At 32.2% G+C, this 20056-nt stretch overlaps 1 protein-coding gene across 2 annotated transcripts; it reads left to right on the forward strand.

Moving 5' to 3' along the window:
• The first annotated feature begins 9192 nt into the window (after nucleotides 1–9192).
• LOC127858737 (neuropeptide S receptor-like) lies at nucleotides 9193–16548 on the forward strand. 2 transcript variants are annotated; one of them, XM_052395981.1, is made up of 7 exons: nucleotides 9193–9291; nucleotides 11876–12017; nucleotides 12257–12460; nucleotides 12689–12834; nucleotides 13314–13455; nucleotides 13898–13993; nucleotides 14986–16548. In XM_052395981.1, exons 2-7 carry the CDS (start codon nucleotides 11912–11914, stop codon nucleotides 15219–15221), a joined length of 930 nt encoding a protein of 309 aa, XP_052251941.1. In that variant the 5' UTR covers nucleotides 9193–9291; nucleotides 11876–11911; the 3' UTR covers nucleotides 15222–16548. The 2 variants fall into 2 exon arrangements, with proteins under 2 accessions (XP_052251941.1, XP_052251940.1); XM_052395980.1 differs by lacking the exon at nucleotides 9193–9291 and adding an exon at nucleotides 9608–9678.
• Nucleotides 16549–20056: the final 3508 nt, after the last annotated feature.

The raw sequence follows: 20056 nt of genomic DNA on the forward strand, positions 1-20056 counted from the left end.
AAAAATATAGTTGTATGTGTTAATTGTTACCAAATAAACATACTAATAAGACTGCACTTAAACAAAAATATAAGTATGATAACACCAAACTGATACATATGTATGGCCATGAATATCGCCAAAATCATTATTCTTTTCCGTGAACAACTTTATTACACTAACTGTTGCATTTCACACATGACTTAACGTACTGTTCTGAATGATTGTTAAATTGCTTCATAATCTAATATAAATTAATGATTTTCAAATAAGTGCTTAATAATTTTAATTTAATCAGGAGGAAAAGTGTATAATGTTTAAACAAAAGATAAGCTGACACTCCGTAAGAAGGAACTTATTCTCTGGCTGCATATGAACACGTGTAGTCGGTGTATCGTGCAGTAAAATGTTGAAAAGTAAAATATTAAAAGAGTCTGTGTTGTACATTTGCTATGACGTTTTACAGACCTTCCATTGGCAAAGTACCTCTAGTGAACATATTGTGTAATAAAAAAGGGATATAAAACAAGGGGCATTTGGTGTTTATGCTAAATACTATTATTGCTCGAAATAATGCTTGTAACGAGTCCAATAACATGGTGTGAATATATTTCATTTTCTTTGAGAACACGAAGCGTAATTTTTGTGACAGTTGTTTGGCAACGCGTCAAGTAGATACTTGCTAATTTAAGTTGGCAAATTAATTTCCTTGTTACATTTTTTGGAACTGGCACGTTATTCCGCTCTTAAATCTTTGGTTAATTGGGCTTACATCTTGGTAGGTGTGTGAAGTTTACTTCGTCAGGATTAATGACGTTATCTGTTGAATGTTTGTTGTAGTAATTTTTCACAACCAATACTCATTATTCTATCTGAGATCATGTTTAAGGACTACTTAAACGTCGACGTTGTTTTGTCTTTAATCCGTATTGGGTTTTCATCTGAATCTATCGAAACGTGAAAGATAAAGCGATACTGGGATGGTACAAAAGCAAATAATACTAACGTTGCTTAAATCATTATGAAAAAAAACTTATAGACAATAAATTGTGGCAAAATAAATTGACAAGTGTCGTTAAATGTTAATTATTCAATCAATAAAGCAATTACCTAATTTAGACAATACATAAAACTTGGTTTACACATAGCACTTAGGCAATTCATAAAACTTGATCAACATATGCAACTTGGTCAATAAATGCAACTTGAACAACACGGAAAATGTATACGCTACCTAATTGGTTAGACAACATTAAGGCTTCGAAAAAGATTATTATTTGAAAAGAATAATGTAAATGAAATAATATCATTATTTGGGTTTGTGTTTTTATCAATGTTGACAATATGTTTATTAAAACCTGCTGAATCATCAACTTTCTAATTAACTTTTGAAACAGAACAGAAAAGAACGGAACTAAAAATTACTTTTTTATTCAAAAATAACAAATAAACAACAATTTTTATTGAGACGGGTTCTGAGAAAACAGTGGTTAAATGCATGTACGTTAACTCTCGTCAAATATTAGCCTGTGCAGCTCTGCTAGGAACATAGAGCCTAAATAAAATCATTTTTTCATTACGAGTCTGAAATATTCTAATAATACAGCGCAATTTCTAATAATGTTGATAAGTTTTTTTCAGTACACCTGTTTTAGTCGAAACTGTATTATAAGCTATTTGTGTTTGGAAAAAACAACTGCGAATAAGAAAGTTTCAATTCCCATTTGTAAGCAACTGTTATTGTAGAACATTGACCCATTGTTGAATTAAATTTGAATTATCATAATGAGAAACTGTGCCCAATTCTATTTCACAATACATACAATTATATCGTTGAATGTGTAAGATTACCACAATATTATGTTATTTATTTTAAGTCAATCTAATTGCCGAATAAAAAAAACCTTATTGTATGTGTATAGCCTTGCCTAACAAGATAACAAGGTTTGAAGTGCCCAGACTTTATTTCGTAATTTGTATAATTAAAATTAATACACGTCAGCATTATCAATTAGTCCCGTCTTGTCATACGCGTTAAAGCGGGTATATACGAATTTTTATATGTGTTTAATTGTAATATATTGATAAAACATGTTACAATAACACAAAATAGGCAAGAAAAATTATACATTAAAGCCGAATTTCATAAAATGCAGCCAATACAAATTAGTGCCCCGAGCCGATAATGACGTACATATTTTCCTACAATAACCGAAGCATTCGTCTTTGTATTAGGATCGGAGAAAGTGTTCGTGTGTCGTATGAATAGATATCGTGGCAGGAATTCAAATAAACCGTTAAACTAAGTTTAGATGCACATCGTACATGTATGGTATACATGCTGGCGAATTCGGCTGTACAGCCGTTTTCAAATTCAGAATTAAATATCTGGTTTATTTTGCATTTTTCAACACATGTTCTTCTTAACTTTTATTTTAATTTATATTGAAATATATACATAATAAGTTTTTTTACACAGTTAATATAAATTCATAAATATTTGACAAAATCGTATATACCCGCTTTAATAATACTTGCCAAAATTTCACGTACATCTTGTCAAATGAGCCTGTCTGGACATTATTGTTAATGGTTTGTTTACGTTTCATACCCAATTAAGAAAACAATAAATCATACAGCCTTCCGTATTATTTAGCTGTGAAGGAAAGTACATGCAAAAGAAATATAGTGCTGATATATAATTGTTTCGAATAATTATGCAGATACTATTTGTATGTGTACATCACAATGTGCATTGCCGGCATTCGCAAGATGGATTGTATAGAACTGAAGCCTGTTCCTGTTTTGTGTCGAGTAAAGATGAAGATCAGCAGACCGTTGTGAGAGATGATGACTGCCGCCATCAGCAGAAATACTACGATGATTGCAACACATAACATACATTTTAATAAGCAACAGCATTATTAACATTAAAGATATATTGATTCTATTTTGATCATTACGTTTCTTAGTTATATATTCATTACTAAAAGTATTACAATACAGTATTGACCTAAGCGAGAACTGTTACGAATTTCTGAATAGCTTGATACTTATTTTTGCCTGTGGTTGTCTTTCTTGTGGGCTATGAGGAAGGCTGCAGTAAAGACTCCCGGTAATGGCAACACACGAGTGCTGCATAATGGGAACGATGTGACTTTTCGGAAACAAATATAAATAGGAGCGAAATCAGTGGACACGGAAATAATATACCCGTTAACTCGTTAATGGCATGGAAAACTTAGCCCAAAATAAATAACATATTTAAGGAATTTTTCTTCAACATACCCAAGCCGTCTATGAAACATAATACCATTCAACAATAAGAACTGTTATTGAAACGAATCGAAAAAAATATAATAAAAAAAGAGAGGAGAAAACCTCGTTTAGGTATCAAACTGATGACGTAGGGACCAAACGAATAAATGACAGTGGCCAGCTTCAACCAACTGCACTCTCATTTTAGGTCCATAACGCTGTAAAACCATATATATATATATATATATATACTTTAATGAAATGTATATATGGTATATATATATATATATGTATATATATATATATATATATATATATATATATATATATATATATATATATATATATATATATATATATATATATACACCATTTTTACAACATTAATTAAAGTGTAAGCATTGAAATATAAAAGAAGGGGCCCATATTATATTTTATTTTAGTATGAAAAACAACAACAACAACAGAATTTATTAAACACAGCGAGATGCATCAGTCATGTTCTTACTTTTTCCAATTCAGATTACTTAAAGCTGTTGCTCTCTTGCCGGTCTCTTCACACGAATAGTATTTTCAACATAGCTATCAACAAGTACGTTAGTGGGAAATGCACCCGGCTTTTGTAATTGCCCTATTTGAATAAATAACACTAATGCTTATTTTTTTGTAGCCGTCGCTTATGTTTTTCGTTTATCTTCAGGAATAAGGCAATTAGTAGGAGTGTTGTTGGTATTTCATGGACCATTTTACCACAGCTGTTCTAATCAAACATCGTTCAGAAGACGTTCAGTGTTCGAAACCTTACATAATTCATCGGATAATGTTTCAACCACTTCAATAACTCAAAACATTACTTCATAGGAATATGCATCTGCAAAGTCGCACAGATGTTTCCATATGACTCTACGTATGTATACTGCGAAAATACAATTATGTTATATATGTAGCTAGAAACAGTACGATAACCTATGATGCGTGTTGGTATTTTTATTCATAAATCATTAATTTTAAACAGTTTTTATTTCAATACACATCAAATCGTTAAAAGTAAACATTTATCACATAAACATCAAAATGGCAACAAATAGAGTTTATTTATTGTTTAAGCTAGGTTAAAACTACTACTACCACGAGTGAAAAAATATAATTGTCTCTGATCACGAGATTCATAACAGATTAAACCAACACATACAATTCTTCGTTCTATGTTATGACTTTCAAGCGTTTGATTTAATTTGATATAGCGTTTTTACAAAGGAATGATATCCAATCTTGCCAAGTGTGTAAGTCGTGGATATCTTCTTCAACTGCGATCAAGTGATTATTGTTATAATCGTACCAAATGCTATTTTATCTTTACGATTCGCGACATATCTATTCGTATGTTCACATTGTGGAAATATTTTGCGAGGAAAAGCATGACGTTTTGTAACAATATGTTGCGATCTTAAGAAGAAACGTAGGCGATAGCCAAAAGGGCTGTGTTTATGTTATTTGGGTCGAATGGAGACATCCATTGTGAATAAAATCGATTAAATCGTGAAATATTTCGCCATCACAGTTTGCCCATCGAAACGGAGCGCATCGATTTTTAATAAACGTAAGGTACTTCATCAGCTCATAACGCATCACAAAACGTACTTATTCGGGGATCCCGATCGCGCTGATCGTATCGAATCGATAATGAGTCGCTGCATAATTTGAAACAATCCTATTAGACCTTGTGTATTGTGTACGCATATTAATCAAATTCGATCATAGTACTCGAAATTCATTAGATAAGCACATTATACTCTAACAATTTATATTTGGGAGAGTAAGGAGAAAACACAGCTGATACAATCAAGTCATTAGTAAACAAAAAGATAACAATTGATCAACCATACATAAGCCACACTATCTATTTTATGTATTATTTTATAGTATTTTGAATAAATCAGAGGTATGCTTTGATCCATGATATAGGCTATACACCATGGAAAGCGCAACAATAAACCAAATCCATCCATTTCAATCACCTTATTACCAATTAAATAGTTTTGTTTCCGGTTTTTGTAATTATTTTTGTTATTGTTTATAATCAACATACTACACTATATAACGAAAACGAATCTTAAACAATTATCGATATTAAATATAAATAGAACACATGTATCCCTCTTAAATTACAGCAGACACGACTTTCATCCCAGGCGAATGATCTACAATGTAAAGTACTTGGTAGACTACAATTCACCTGACTTTGTTAAAAGCAACTTCAAATGTTGACCGATTTAGTTGTAAAGTCAAGACATAGAGCTCAATGTTTTGCTCATGACCTAATATTCATTTATGATAAATCAGCTACAAAAACTTCTAATGAGCAAATTAGCTCATGCCGCGTCGTACTTCCAAGAAATTCGATTAGCAGTGTCTACTCGTACAAATAGAAACAGATCCGCCAGATAACTTGTCAGAGCTTGGTCTGGTACTGTTTGAGAGAATGTTTACATGTATCATAGCAAATTACAGAACCTTTTTATATTTCTGTGCGTACGGAAGCGGATACAGACACAGAGAAAAACAGCCGCGAATCGATACGTGTATATAATTGTATTCTCTTGGAAGATTGTAAAATATTGATTATTCAGCTTAATTACTGTAAAAAAATGTTTGACAGCATTATCGCCACACTTAGTGATGCAAAAAACACACGCTAGGGTGTGTTTTGTGAGTGTCTGTGCGATCTGTCTTCAAACACATTGTTTGAACATACATGTGCGTCAACAATCTTTGTTGTTACATATACTTTGCATTCACAGGTGTGGTTTGTTAATTAAAAGGCTATCGTGTTGAGACACACGTTTCTGGCTGCCAACTGGAAAATACATTTTTTTCCGATTAACGAACATATACAAGCTTACCTACAGTTGTATCGGCTAAGATATACATACTCTCGACTAGAGACAAATAAGAGAAAATAGTTTATTCGTTTTTATTGAATTAGAATAAACATAAAACAAGCAGTGATAGTGTTTTCCAGAAACAGCGATAGTACAATTAAACAATACTTTGTCGGAGGTTTGAAATATACATACTTAGTGATGTTAAATGGGAAAACTATAATAAAGATAGAAAAAACTAATATAAACACATTCTTGATAATCAACATTTACAAACTACTCAAATGCAGCAAAATGCCCATACCAATCGGTGAATCCATGTTGATGGCATTATGTAACTGAACTTACGAACGTTTTTTATCAAATGGGGAACAAACAGAAAGGTGTTAATGATCGGACAGACAGACCTAATGTTTCATTGACGTAAACTTCACAGTTTTGTGTAAATACAAAACTATGCATATCATATGGAGAATGAACATCATACGCGTAATGCAGTTATTGAAACGCTATACTAAAACAGTTTATATGAAATAAAAACACTTATAGATGAACAAAAGTTTATTTGATAATATTTGAAAAAACGTTCTCCAGGATAACTCAAATTGGAACATGTGTTTAGTCTCTACAATTTTGTTAAATTTAAATATTAATTTATTGGAAAATCATTAATAACATAAATATTTAATTGTGCTTAACTTTATGTATGACGATATGTAACTATACTATTTGAGTTTTGTTAGACTAACATTTAATGATGGAATTAATTATCACTTGAACCTACACATCAGGAGGATGAAAACTTAAATATAATACAGCTACTTAAAAGCTATACGAGGCTAGTTGACACATAAAAGACTTTACGATAATCATTAATGAAGTATTTAATAAATATTTAAACAACTATATCAATGATAAGTTAGACTGGGGCTGCATTAAGGCTCAACATATGACCTGCTGATGTAACATCCTTTTCTTAGTTTGGAGTACTTGTTTTATCACTTTTTTACCATACGTTGTATTTCATAATAATACGCTGTAAGCACTCCTGTTGGCAGTGAATTATCATTCACCAAACAGAATAAGCTACAACATAAACGCTTTTTAATGTTATTTCTTTATAGTTCGCTTAGCTTTGTCATGCTTTTTAACTTCGCTGGATATGGTGCAATTGTAAATAACAATTAACATAATTTTAAGCTCTTCTTGTTGCACTATTACAGTCAATCAGTGAAAGTTTTATTTTTTTTTATAAAAACAGATAAAGCGAATGTGATGGTCCATTGTCCTCAGGCATGCATCTGCCAGGTTTTATGACCTTAATCCGTTGTAAAAATCCATGATCGAAGTGTCACAAGATACGCGAAAACAGGGTCGAAGTCTGTAGAATAGCGCTGCAAAATATACTTTCCGAAAATAAAGAGACATTGATTATGGACTAAAACCCGTCTTTCCTAAAATTAAGAGTCACGAACAGTTACTAATTTTGCTAAAATAAAGGTCCTCCGAAAACTAAGAATGTCCAAAAGCATAGAGTAATATCGGTAGGTAAACAATGTTTTATCAAAATTAATCGTGTTAACCTGAGAGTTAAAAACCCGTTTTATTTAAAACAGAAAACAGACAGAATGTACGAACGATGAAGCCAAAAAGACAGGCTGGCAGGCAGGGAGTGGTCGTGAGGGCAATCAGAACATAGTATCCTGGTTAATAGAAAGGTCCTGAAAAAATGGTACCATAAATACTAGATAAAGTCAAATGCGTGTGGAATGTTATTCTGGCTTATGGAAAGGTCATGTGCTTATAGTACCGTAACTGATGTAGATTAGAAAAAATGCACATGAACATAACGTTATACTTGAAATTTGATTATTGACCTTTAGTACAATGAATACTATACAGATATATAATCATATGAACATTTACATTGGAATGTCGAGCATCTAGTGATAACATATACTAGCATACTATTTATATAACTTGATATATAATGGGAAGGAAATACTATCGCATCAATAATAATGAAATATTCTCATTATCTCTCGTTTCCGTGATAAAAACTCTAGATCAAGCCTATTTTATGATTTTTCCATGTGTGTTTGTCTTCATAATGAAACAATACACGTCAGCATGACAATTTATTCAAAAGCTTATGATATTATCATCTGAGTTTTTGTTTTAATTTTGATCAGGTGAAAACAATGCGATGAACGCGCGGGGAAAAACAATTTATCGTAATTTTTTGTTTAACGAAGACTTCATTGTGATATCTAACCAATAAAGACTACCCGGTAATGTCGTAAAAAAAAAGAAGTTCACCCGCCATTAAGTTTCCAGAAATATGCATTCTTAACTGAAACGTGTTATCATTTTTATGAAAACTTCTTTACTAAAATTACATCGTAAGATTACATTCTAATTTTCTATAAGTTAAACGTCGTGCAACATTTAATAGTCATTGTTATATCAAATATAAACAGTTATTTCGAGAGAGATAACATATACATTTCACTCCACCAAGACAGACACACGGCATCACAGGGGAACAGTTACGTTTATTTTAACTATATTATATATATAGGATACATATAGGATCTGGCACGAGATGTCATATCATGCCATATTATATTAAACGAGTTCAGGACTTTTGTTAGTAAGCGAGCCTCTGGCGAGTTTCCTGGACAGGTTAAATAAAATATGGTACATGTAAGTTCGTTAATTAGTTCATCAACATTTGTTTATATTTATCATACGCAAAAAGAAAAACAGAGATTAAATACTTAATTTTATAAATAATATGCCCATACATGTATGGTATAGATTTTAATAAACACGACAATTGAAAACATATTAAGACCAGGTGAACATTGTATGTATGATGCATCCAACGACTCCTTACACATACATGCACCATATTTGCAATATTCAATCGATTGCCATCAAAAATCAAATTACTGCCCTTTACTCATGCATATTATTTGAGCTGTGAAACTTCATTTAACGCTACGATTCACCTAGTAATTGTGGCGTAAACCGATCAAATGCGTCATAGCGATTGTACTGACTGATAGGACACACTGAAGAAAAGCAGACTATAACCGACTGATCGCCTAACACGCACAGCTTGAAGATTTTCGATACATTTGACAGGCGCCGTCTGTTAAAGCATCAGGTTTTCACAATGCTTATTGGTAAATCGTCATGGTGTTATGACTGACTGAGCGATTAACACATGTTGAATTATTTGAACGCAACAAAAAATCAGGTACCAAAACTGTGTTTTGAAAATATTTAATGGTAGTTAAATTAAAAACGGAAATTATTTACCACGTGTATTTTAACAGGCAACATGACGTTAGTATCGAGACAATAGTGTTAAACCTTTTTTTCAACAGGAAATGAATAGCAACATAGCAAAAGATGAAACTGTAGAAAGCAGATGCGATTCAAAAATATATATGTTTCTTTTTAACTGTGTTCAAACACAAGTACAACGATAGAAATGGAGATTAACAGTTCAAATGTGAATAAAAGTGGGATCGTCCAGCATGATCTGTCCGTAAGTATGATTATTTTATCAAACGTTTGATTGATCTTATACTTGTTAGTCATGCAATTCATCAAGTTAATGCATTTTTATCATTTTTATTGTTACATTTTCTTCTTTTTAGCCGTTCAGATTTGTGTTTGATTTCTGCTTAAAGACTAAACACTGTCAGTTTATGACATTATGTAAAATTGCTGACAATTATCATTTATTGTTCTCTTAATTCGTTTTGTTTGATACTTGAATCTCATTTTTTTTTTATTAAAATGGCTGCGAAAACATTATGTGTTTAGTGTTGTCGTATAAGACAGAAGTATATCTATATTTTAGTTATGTGTCAAGATAATCAGTTGCGCTATAGTAAAGTTGATGCCATCAGGTGGGCGTTATTTTTTTTGAATTATGTCGGTGCGTTAGCGGTAAACAGATGCAATGAAGTAATTAATAAGTGATTCAATGTCTGTGGGGTGTGTGCGTGGAGGCGGGAGCAATGCTTTACGGAGTTGGTCTTGTATTAACACATTGTCGATACAACTTGCATTTTTAGCTCATGGATATCCGTTGTACGCATAAACACAGAAAGGTTTGCGAACAAATTGAATGTTGAACACATTCTTTTACAAATATATATTTCCTGTAACTGTTGACTTGCCTGAAAGCAAGCAATGTGTTTTTGTATGATCAGATATGTATGAGACTATTGGGTTGATCATTCAACGCATATTTGTTCCGTTTAAGCAATCCTTACCTATTGAAGAGCTTGATTAAATCCAGATAGTTGGTACCTGTAATTCAAGTGGAATAAAAGCTACGAGAAGTTAGCTAAATAAACTAGTGTTTTAATATGGAACAGATACTGATCAGTGATACAAATTTAATTACTAGTAATGCGTTTCGAAATCCGGTAGGAATGTGAGTATTACTTTTAGTAAATGGGTTCATTCAGTTCATTTATTTTGATAGCGTTTCACCACGGACCACACATTGATCAGTCGTCAGACTACTCACATTATCGCTATGCATATCTTTCTAAGTAACCTTAGAATTTATAGATTGAGAAGAAAATGATGATTATACTCGTGTAATCGTGCCCTGGAACTTGTTACACCGTTACCATCTCTGACAGAAATTTGCATTATACGATCTACTGCGTTTTACATCTACTGTTAAAAAACCCATAACATCATTAATGATCGTGATTAGATTTGTTCAAGCACTTTATACAAATCAGTGATTTATAGCTCACAAATGTAACTTCTTATCTTTGGTCCGTTAAACTCTGTAATTTTAGACGATAAAGCTAAAAATCACCGAGTGAGATGTAATGCTCCATAATATGTGAATTATTTATGTACAGTGTTGGTTCATTGTGGTTTGCTTAACATGTAAGGAATGTCAAGCAAATGTCAATAAAAACACATTGCTCTTTAATTATATTTGAGAAACCATCAACTTACAAATATCTGTTTTCGACAGATTTTATTTATTGTTATAATTATAGTTCAACACTATTATTATAATGTGTAGACTAATCTTTTAATGTGTAGATTGTTGATAAAAATAATTATTATCATCTTTTGAATAATGTGATATATAAATTGATATAGAAATTGTTCCAACATTATAATTTCTTAGACTAGGTTTAATTAAACGCCTTACAAAGAATTCAACTGATTAATGGCAAATTTTAAATTGTCATAACATCTATTTAAAAATGTACGAACCGTGACCAGTCTCTTACAGGCACTGTATTCACCAATGTAAATGGCGATAATAGAAAATAACTATGAAACTCTGTAAAGTTTATCGAAACAACTTAAATAAGACGTGTCTGCATATATATGTACAGTTTTTGTTCATTAATATCGCATATTTTAGCTGGAAAATAACAACTACTAAACACATGACGTCGCCTTACGTACTTTTTTAATACTGAAACAAAATTGTAACAAATGAAATGTTTCATAGCGCAGTATCACATATAGGCAACAATAATCGCTTATCGTAAAATGAAATTGATCAACTTTTGTTAATTCATTATTTAAAGAAGGTGTAAAAGGTTATCATGAGATGTATATGTACTTTGTTTATTGTGCTGGGTATCAATTGCCCATCGTTATGATTTAAAAGGGGTGAATTCATCATAAAACACACATTGTATCGGTTGTGATATAACGGTCCTGGTATAATTTAACGAATTTCGTTGCAGGGGTCGTATGTTGCCATCTCTGCGATTTGTCTGCTGATGGCGGCATTCATCATCTCCCTCAACGGTCTTGTGATCTTTATCTTATCCCGACAGAAAAGAAACAACCGGCTTCACTTTTTCATATTCCATCTTGCGATTGCTGGTTAGTGTAATTAACATGAACGCATGTTTTCAATATGGTTATCAAATTACAAGTTCAGTAATGTTATCAAATAATCATTCATCAAACTTGTCCTTGTTCCTGCGGGACCAACATCCGCAACATAATTCACATCATATGCAAATAGATATTAATGCTTAAGAAATATAGTTCAGTGAGTGTTTCTCGATTTTCTTTTATTGAATATTGAACTTAACGTCATATGAATGCTTATATTTCAGACCTTTGTGTCGGCTTAATCAGCGTTCTTGGCGACGGGGTTTTCAACGGTATTTTGCGAGGTGAATGGTTCTTGGATGACGTCATGTGTCGCATCTGGCGCTATTCTACGTTTGTGGTTCTGATTGTTTCCAACAATCTTCTTATTGGAATGAGCGTGGACCGCTATTTGGCCGTACGATACCCGCTTAGAGCAATAACTGGAGGTAAATTATGTTGAATATACATACTTTACTGTAGTTGCGTAATCTATATATTGTTTGTTATAATTAAAATGAAGAACATAATAAAAAAATCTTGCTAATTTGATGTCAGTGGAAGTTTCATCCTGTAATTTAAATGTAATATGGAACTATTTAATATCGTTCAAATGTAGTAGATGATAAAAGTTTATCAATTTGGAACACAGACTTTTAAATGTTCGATCCTTGCAGAGTACCGTCCATACAAAGCCATAATTATCGGCGCATGGGTAATAGCTTGTCTGATTCCTGTGTGGACGTTTTCGTTCACGGGAGCTGTCCTTTATGAAACTTCCTACTACTGTGACATAACTATCACCACTGAACTTGGATGGAAGGTGTGTATGCATTTCGGTTAATGATAAATTAGTAGGTAACCATATCGTTTAATAGAAAACCATACGCACACATCACAATGCACAAGACCCCTACTTAGTGATACGCCATACTACTCTAAATTTATTCCAATACATATATTTGGTTTTCGGTGTGAATCTTTCTGTTCGCTTATTAGGCAATATAAGTTGCATTTATTGGAAATAGAACACAATGAACACTGAGGAATTTAACAAAAGTTATATATTCTTTGTATTTAATATTAATAAACATATTTGTAAATACTGTTTGCTTATTATAACACTATTGTTTAAAAGGACACAATGAAAGCAGTGAACATTTCTTTTCTTGAAATTTGCACTAAGGCTCTGTGATATTCGGATTTACAATATTTGTTGTGATACTTTATTAACGTTCATTATGTAACCTGGTATTCTTTCTTAAAATGTAACAGGTGCAATAGCCTTTATTGCAATTTCAGCTCTATGTCGGGTTCACACTTCTGCTCGTATTCTTTATTCCATTCCTCGCTGTCTCCGTCTGCTACACTGGAATCACGCTTGTTGTCTGGGAGCACTGGCGGGAAAGCAAAAATCTTACAGAAATGAACTCCATATTGGAAGGTAAACTTAAGATTGTTGCATCAAGTATAGGCAACCTATATCTTTCTTTAGAATTGTGTTTTTTATTTATTTGCAACATGTGGATTTTTGTTTTTAAGCTCTCAATAGCACTTGTAAATTCGGATACGAATACAGTGACATAAATGATGTACATTAAATGTATCCATTAAACATATAATATAAAAACAAAATTTAAAGTAGGGTTGGTTAAGAATTAAGACGTTACGCTAATAAATAATGCAACATCACACTAATACATGTAGCTTCATTATGGTGATTGTTTTATTTGATAGCAAGCTTTATAATTGTAACTTGTATATGCTTAATTTAAATATAATTTATAATTTATAAATAAGTATCACATTCGCATTGCATAAATTACGTAATTTTTACGAAAGAGAAATTTTAAGTCAGAATGTCCTATCTGTGTGAATTATTTCAGATTCAACATTTAAGCCATGTCATAAAACTAAAAACAGTGGTTTACTACCAAAAGCCAGAATCCAAACAATAAAGATGACTTTGATAATATGTTTTGGTAAGTAAGTTTGTTTGTCGTTGTTTTACATTTTTTGCAATATATTATTCACATTATTTAAGAAGATATTACAATAATACAAATAGTTTCATGAAATTATTCAATTAAATCAAATATCATAATGCAATACTAATCGAAAAAATGATTAATTATCTAACAACATGTACAACACATCTAACAAAATATCAGGTATAGAATACCAAATGTAACGTTGAAATGCTCATCGTTTGCATGACATCGACGTAAAAAATATATATTAGTCTCCACATCTGCATGTAAAAAATGCTTTCTGCGCCAATGCATATATACACGGTTTACACATTTTTCATGTTGTTTCTAGCCCGATACTGAAATATTCTTATTTTAGGCGTGCACAAATATTTGATGGATCATTGAAAATATACCAAACATATCGTATGCCTCCGTCATACAATGATCAATTTTAAAGAATGAATCATTCTTTGTTTTAATGATTATTATAAAACAAAAGCATATCAACAATTTTTGCAACATCATGCATTTTAACAACATTATGAATCATGTAAATAAAAATAATATATTAAATATGGTTACGTGATTAACAGAGATAGATTAATACTGTAAACGCACAATTATCTGTTACTGAATTATTATCATAAATAGATTAAGGGGTATTTAGCAACAGCAGTGTGTAAACAAGTTTTCAAAGGTTGTATTGATTTATAAAAAGAAATCATTTACGTAAAGTATTTAGAAGTGGTATGGCCTACATATTAAAGTGATAGACCTTTATAGTTTTCCGACAAAGCTTTATGATGCTGAACCTAACTTAAGCTGTCTCACGATCAAACTGCTGAACCTGCTGAAAAACAAATAAGTTCGCCATGCATGCTACATAATCATACGCAAATATGTTTATGTGTTCAAATAAAGAACTTGGTAAGACATAAAATATAATAAGTGTCACTATGCGCAACAAATCGATATACAAATGATTTTAAAATATTTTTCAGCGTTCTTTATTTGCTGGTTGCCGGCCACAGTGTTTCACATCTTGGACGTTTATAAAATCAACATGCTAGATTTTCGTTACTACATCGTGCTGCAGCGCTTATATCCCCTAAACAGCGCGTGCAATCCAGTCATATTCCTGTTCTTCAGCAGGAATATTTTACCGTGCGGGTCACTAAAGTCTTCGGAAACGACGAGAGGTTGTGAAAGTGTTGACACCACAAACACCACTATATGACTACTAGTGGTGTTACAAAACTTGTTCGACACGTTAAGTAAATGACAACAAATTGATAATTGCAAAAGGGCGATGGCGCTTTTAAAGCGAGCTCGTAAAAATAAAGAATATTTCGTTAGATTTTATTAACGACATATTTGCTCGTGCATACATGGGTAAAATTCATCATGGTACCTTGTTTTGTTTCTTTTACATAAATATACGTATCAAAGATATGTTCTAATTTGAACAATTATCTTCATCATTGTGAAACCAATGCACGATGCTCTTTCTTATTTTTCACAATGTACTACAGTTGCTTTTTCATAACACATGTTAATTAATGCAAATGACATTTTACTTTTTAAATCGCACTGGTTTGGGCGAGTTTATTTATTTTAATAGATTGTCAAGTAGATTTCCATGTAAATATAGTACCAAGTAGAATAATATATTTTGTAAATTAAGTATAAATATTCATTGTCTAATTATTAACTACAGAAGTCAATCTAAGGCAGGAACCTTTTTTTCCAGGAGAACATAAACAATTACTATTCTTCATTGATCATTTATGTAATTAACAACCTCAAACTTCAATGGGTGGGTGCGATAATATTTTCCAAATGTATTGAACTTCTGCACGCCGCTTTAGGCCGATGTCATTTATTATTTGTTGGGATGCGTTTATTTCGAAAATGCATGTTATCACTTGCGTTTAAATATGATGTAATTATGTACGTCATTTTTACAAAAAATGAGTTGTGTTTATGACATGCAATATGTGCTCACTATGTTGTTTTATTTTTAAACATCTCGCACATTTCTCTATCCTCCGCAAATTTAGCCAATCGATGAATCGTTTCAAAGCAGTTTGATTCTAAAATTCAATACCGCGTTGCTGATAGCAAATGTCCTCCTTTATTCAATGATCTCAGAAAGTTATTCATAAACTAATACAATATATAGATCCATAGATGTTTTGATGTACCAGTCAGTAAAAAGACTTTCCAATACTTATTTTTTATTTAAAATATGACCAGAGGTGATTTAACATTTTAACCTCTATGGTAGTTAAACTTGTTTTTAAATGTAATTCCCTAATTACAAAAACTACTTTTGATGTGTGAAGTTTTTGGTCATAATATTACTATCAATGATTGTGATATTTCTGTGTTAATATTATAAGCTCATTGTCAGAATAAAGTTTCAATATAAGTTAATTTGAGCACTTGATGCGTCAACTTTTACCGGCTAATGAGACGATAAGTCTCTTACATGTTACACTTCACATGAATTATGAGCAACGTCATGTGCAAAGGTATCAATTACTTAATACAGCCACAATGATATAAATTATAAATACCGAATACAAAAGGGATCGAGCCGCTCCATTGTCAACACTACCTTTACAATAGAAGACGAGTTATTTCCTCTCATAAAAGTGATACACGATTAGAAGCTTTCCCGGTAGACATCATTATTAATCCGGTGGTCATGACTTAATGCATGTCCTCGTGATTATATTTAATTCAGCAAAACACGAACATAGTATTCACATTGCTTCGTGGGACAATATCGAATACCCGCTTTGATATTATACAAAAAGACGCCACCCGAAAAATAACACAATTATCGAAGGAAATCATACAATGACTATTAATAAAAAGTAAATTATATGAAACTTATTTCAAGGCACGCAGTGTTTTAGAAATATAACATGAAATACTTGCATTTAATATTTTAATATAAACCTCAAAAAGAGATGACATTTTCTGAATGTAACGAACAATGTAATCGTAGTCGAATACCACGTTTATATTAATAAGACTTCGAACAGATCAAATTTATTCACCAATCAATGAACGAATGCACTGTTCTCTTGGTTTAGTAAAAAGTGGAATTTATTCCACCTGGGCGTCTTCAAAAGTATCTGGTTTACTATCAATTCTAAATGCTCCATGTCTTGCGCATTAAATTGATGCTTACACTTATTAGCAACATACTTTATAATATTGTCAAGTCACGGGAATATCTGTTAAATGCCGGATATATCGGTATATTTAAAAGCACCTGACATGAATCGATGACATTTTGATGCTTTTGAAAACACGATATTCCCAGTTTGCAAAGACTAGAACGAATATATTATTTTGATACAATGACGTTGTTTACAGAGCGTTACAATGTTATTTTCCGATTTCGAAGTAATGATTTGGTCTGTTTTGGATATAAAAACGACATGATAAATAAATGAAGAATGCTTGACCACGGAGACGAAACTAGAAAACTAATAGGCTGTAAGCATGTTCTAGTTTCCTTGTATACTACGCTTAATAGTTTTCAATCATTTATTTACAAACGTTATAATCCTAAATTATCCTTTAAATAATATAGTCATATAAACCATTGTGAGCGTTTGTATAGTTGTAATACTTCAATATTGTAAAGAAAAATACATAATTGTCAAAATTGCACTTTCACAATGGACAGTGCTATCTGAAGTATATAAATTCGAATGAATTGACATGTTTCCAATACATGATAACACTATGTCTGGACAGAATTAAGAATGTTTAAATAAGCATGTTTGAAATATGATGTCCCTGTGTCGTGAATCGTTCCGTTGTTCTAAATTAACATGACATGTTTTATTTTCAACAACAGCATTGTTTTGGTGAGACAATTTAAAGCACAATATGGCAACGTATGTTTCCTTTAAAATATTTATGCACTTTTGAAAAGAAATTTAACCCATTTCTTAGATTTTGAGTACGACAAAATGGAGTTTGCAAACATAAAAAATCATCCGTTATAATGAATAAATAATATATATAGTTAAAACATTAATCGCTTTATTGTTTTTTTTGTTTAGACCATGTTTCAACTATTTTATTAACTGGACAGTCAATTGAAGACTTCTTTAATCTTGTGCAAGTAATAACATTTCAACCCGTATTGTTTGTGCGTGTTATGATCTAAAGAATTCAACACGAGATCACTTCATACATATGTAAGTGCTCCTGGCTCGACTATAGAGTGTAGTGTACAAACATAGTGACTGTTGAAAAACAGTAAATCCCGTAATGCTTTCTATGCAAGACTTCCAAACACATGCTATACATATAGAATCATTTGTTCTTTCATCCTACTCTGCTAATCAGGTGGTAAAAGAATCAAAGCCAATATACTTAATTATAATACTGATTATACTATAAAACGCGCCCATGAATGATATTTTTTATTCATTCTACGGTTTCATTAAATGGGTGAAGCCATAGTGCTTGAGTTTTGCTGTCAACAGATTTCGAATTAAGTGGGAATACCAGGACATGGAATGCATGTTGTTACATGAATATGTTGAGCTTTACTCTAGTTTGGCTGTGTGAAGGGACACGAGAGGCGTAGCATAGGTTGGAGCCGCGAGGCGACCGTGAATAACCACTACTCTTGTCGTGCCTTTACTTATTCGGTGAGACGGGGACCGGCTCGCAAGCGCCCACGTAGGTGAGCTTGGGTGCAATCTGGGTCCTCACATTATCGCTGAAAGCGATCTGCTGACTTTCGCATAGGTTTACTTTCGTTATTCGATACTGTCTTGATTATCCTAAATTCTAATGATAGAAATGTACCTACTATATCACAAAATGTTGTTCATGAAGACATAAATGATTTAGCACAAGATAAGTTGCAACATATGAGGAATGTTTCGCTCAATGCCTTAACCTTCTATAAACATGGATATATATCACGAGGCGGGGTCTGTGTATGTACCGTAATTTCATATTTCATTCGATAAAATAAAAGAAGAAAAACAGTACATAAGTCTGCTTTCCGATTTTCAACTAAGCACAATCCAAAAATATTTTTTCTTAAAAGCGTTTATCGCTGTACTACCGTAATTACTCTATGTTTTCGGACACTTAAAAATAATATTTTTGTTCGTGCCCGAAAAACTTAGATACGAAAAATATTCACAAAATACAGTTGTCCGAAAACTTAGTCGAAAATTGAAGTGTCGATTGTATCAACGACTACGGGTAATAGCACGCGCTTGTAAAATACCATGTCGTATAGTATAAATTACAGTTATATGTGTTTGCACTGCATTTAAAATACTTTTAAATGCTTAATATATTTAACAGATCGTTAATACAAGGTTGTACTTTGACCAACGAGTTCAAAGATGAGCATGTGATGTACCGATACTCGCTAGTATGAACCTGTAATTAACGCAAAAAAGCAAACAATGAATTCTTTGATTGTTCATTTCCGATAGTTGTTGTCTTCCTTCCATTGTTCGTAAAACTTGCAATAGGGAGCATCACACTTTGAAACGTTTAGTATTTTTCACTTATTTTACTGAGAAGGGGAAGTACCATTGCGGTAGATAATAGCTGAATTCTTCTGTGACGTCACTAATTGCCAAGCTGACCGATACATAGGTCACGTGGTTTAACCACAGACAAAGGATTCACTCATGTGGATTCACTCATGTTAATTGGCACTACCCCTGGTAATTGTCATAACGCTTATGCTATCGGGCGAAACCATTGATTCATACCGGTTTACAAGGTTATTTACCCTATAACGCAAATATCATTGTCCGTTGCCCTCAGGCATGCACCTGTCATGTTTTATGATGTTAATCTGGTTGTAAAACCCCATGATCGAAGTGTCATTAGATATCGAAAACAGGACCGAAATTTGGTAAAATAGCGCTGTAAAATAGATTGTCCGAAAAATTAGAGACATTATTTATGGACGAAAACTCGTGTGTCCGAAAATTAAGAGTCACGAAAAATAATTATTTTTGCTAAAAAACGGGTTGTACGAAAACTTAGAGTGTCCGAAAACAT

Source organism: Dreissena polymorpha, chromosome 14 (assembly GCF_020536995.1).
Source record: "Dreissena polymorpha isolate Duluth1 chromosome 14, UMN_Dpol_1.0, whole genome shotgun sequence".
In the NCBI taxonomy this organism is placed as follows: Eukaryota; Metazoa; Mollusca; class Bivalvia; order Myida; family Dreissenidae; genus Dreissena; species Dreissena polymorpha.

Bases quoted from the DNA above. Each gene is read 5' to 3' on its own strand.
- LOC127858737 (XM_052395980.1), top strand. From the start codon at position 9,622: ATGGAGATTAACAGTTCAAATGTGAATAAAAGTGGGATCGTCCAGCAT. The intron at 9,679-11,875 runs GTAAGTATGATT...ATTTCGTTGCAG, and splicing joins TCGTCCAGCATGATCTGTCC to GGGTCGTATGTTGCCATCTC. The intron at 12,461-12,688 runs GTAAATTATGTT...CGATCCTTGCAG, and splicing joins GCTTAGAGCAATAACTGGAG to AGTACCGTCCATACAAAGCC.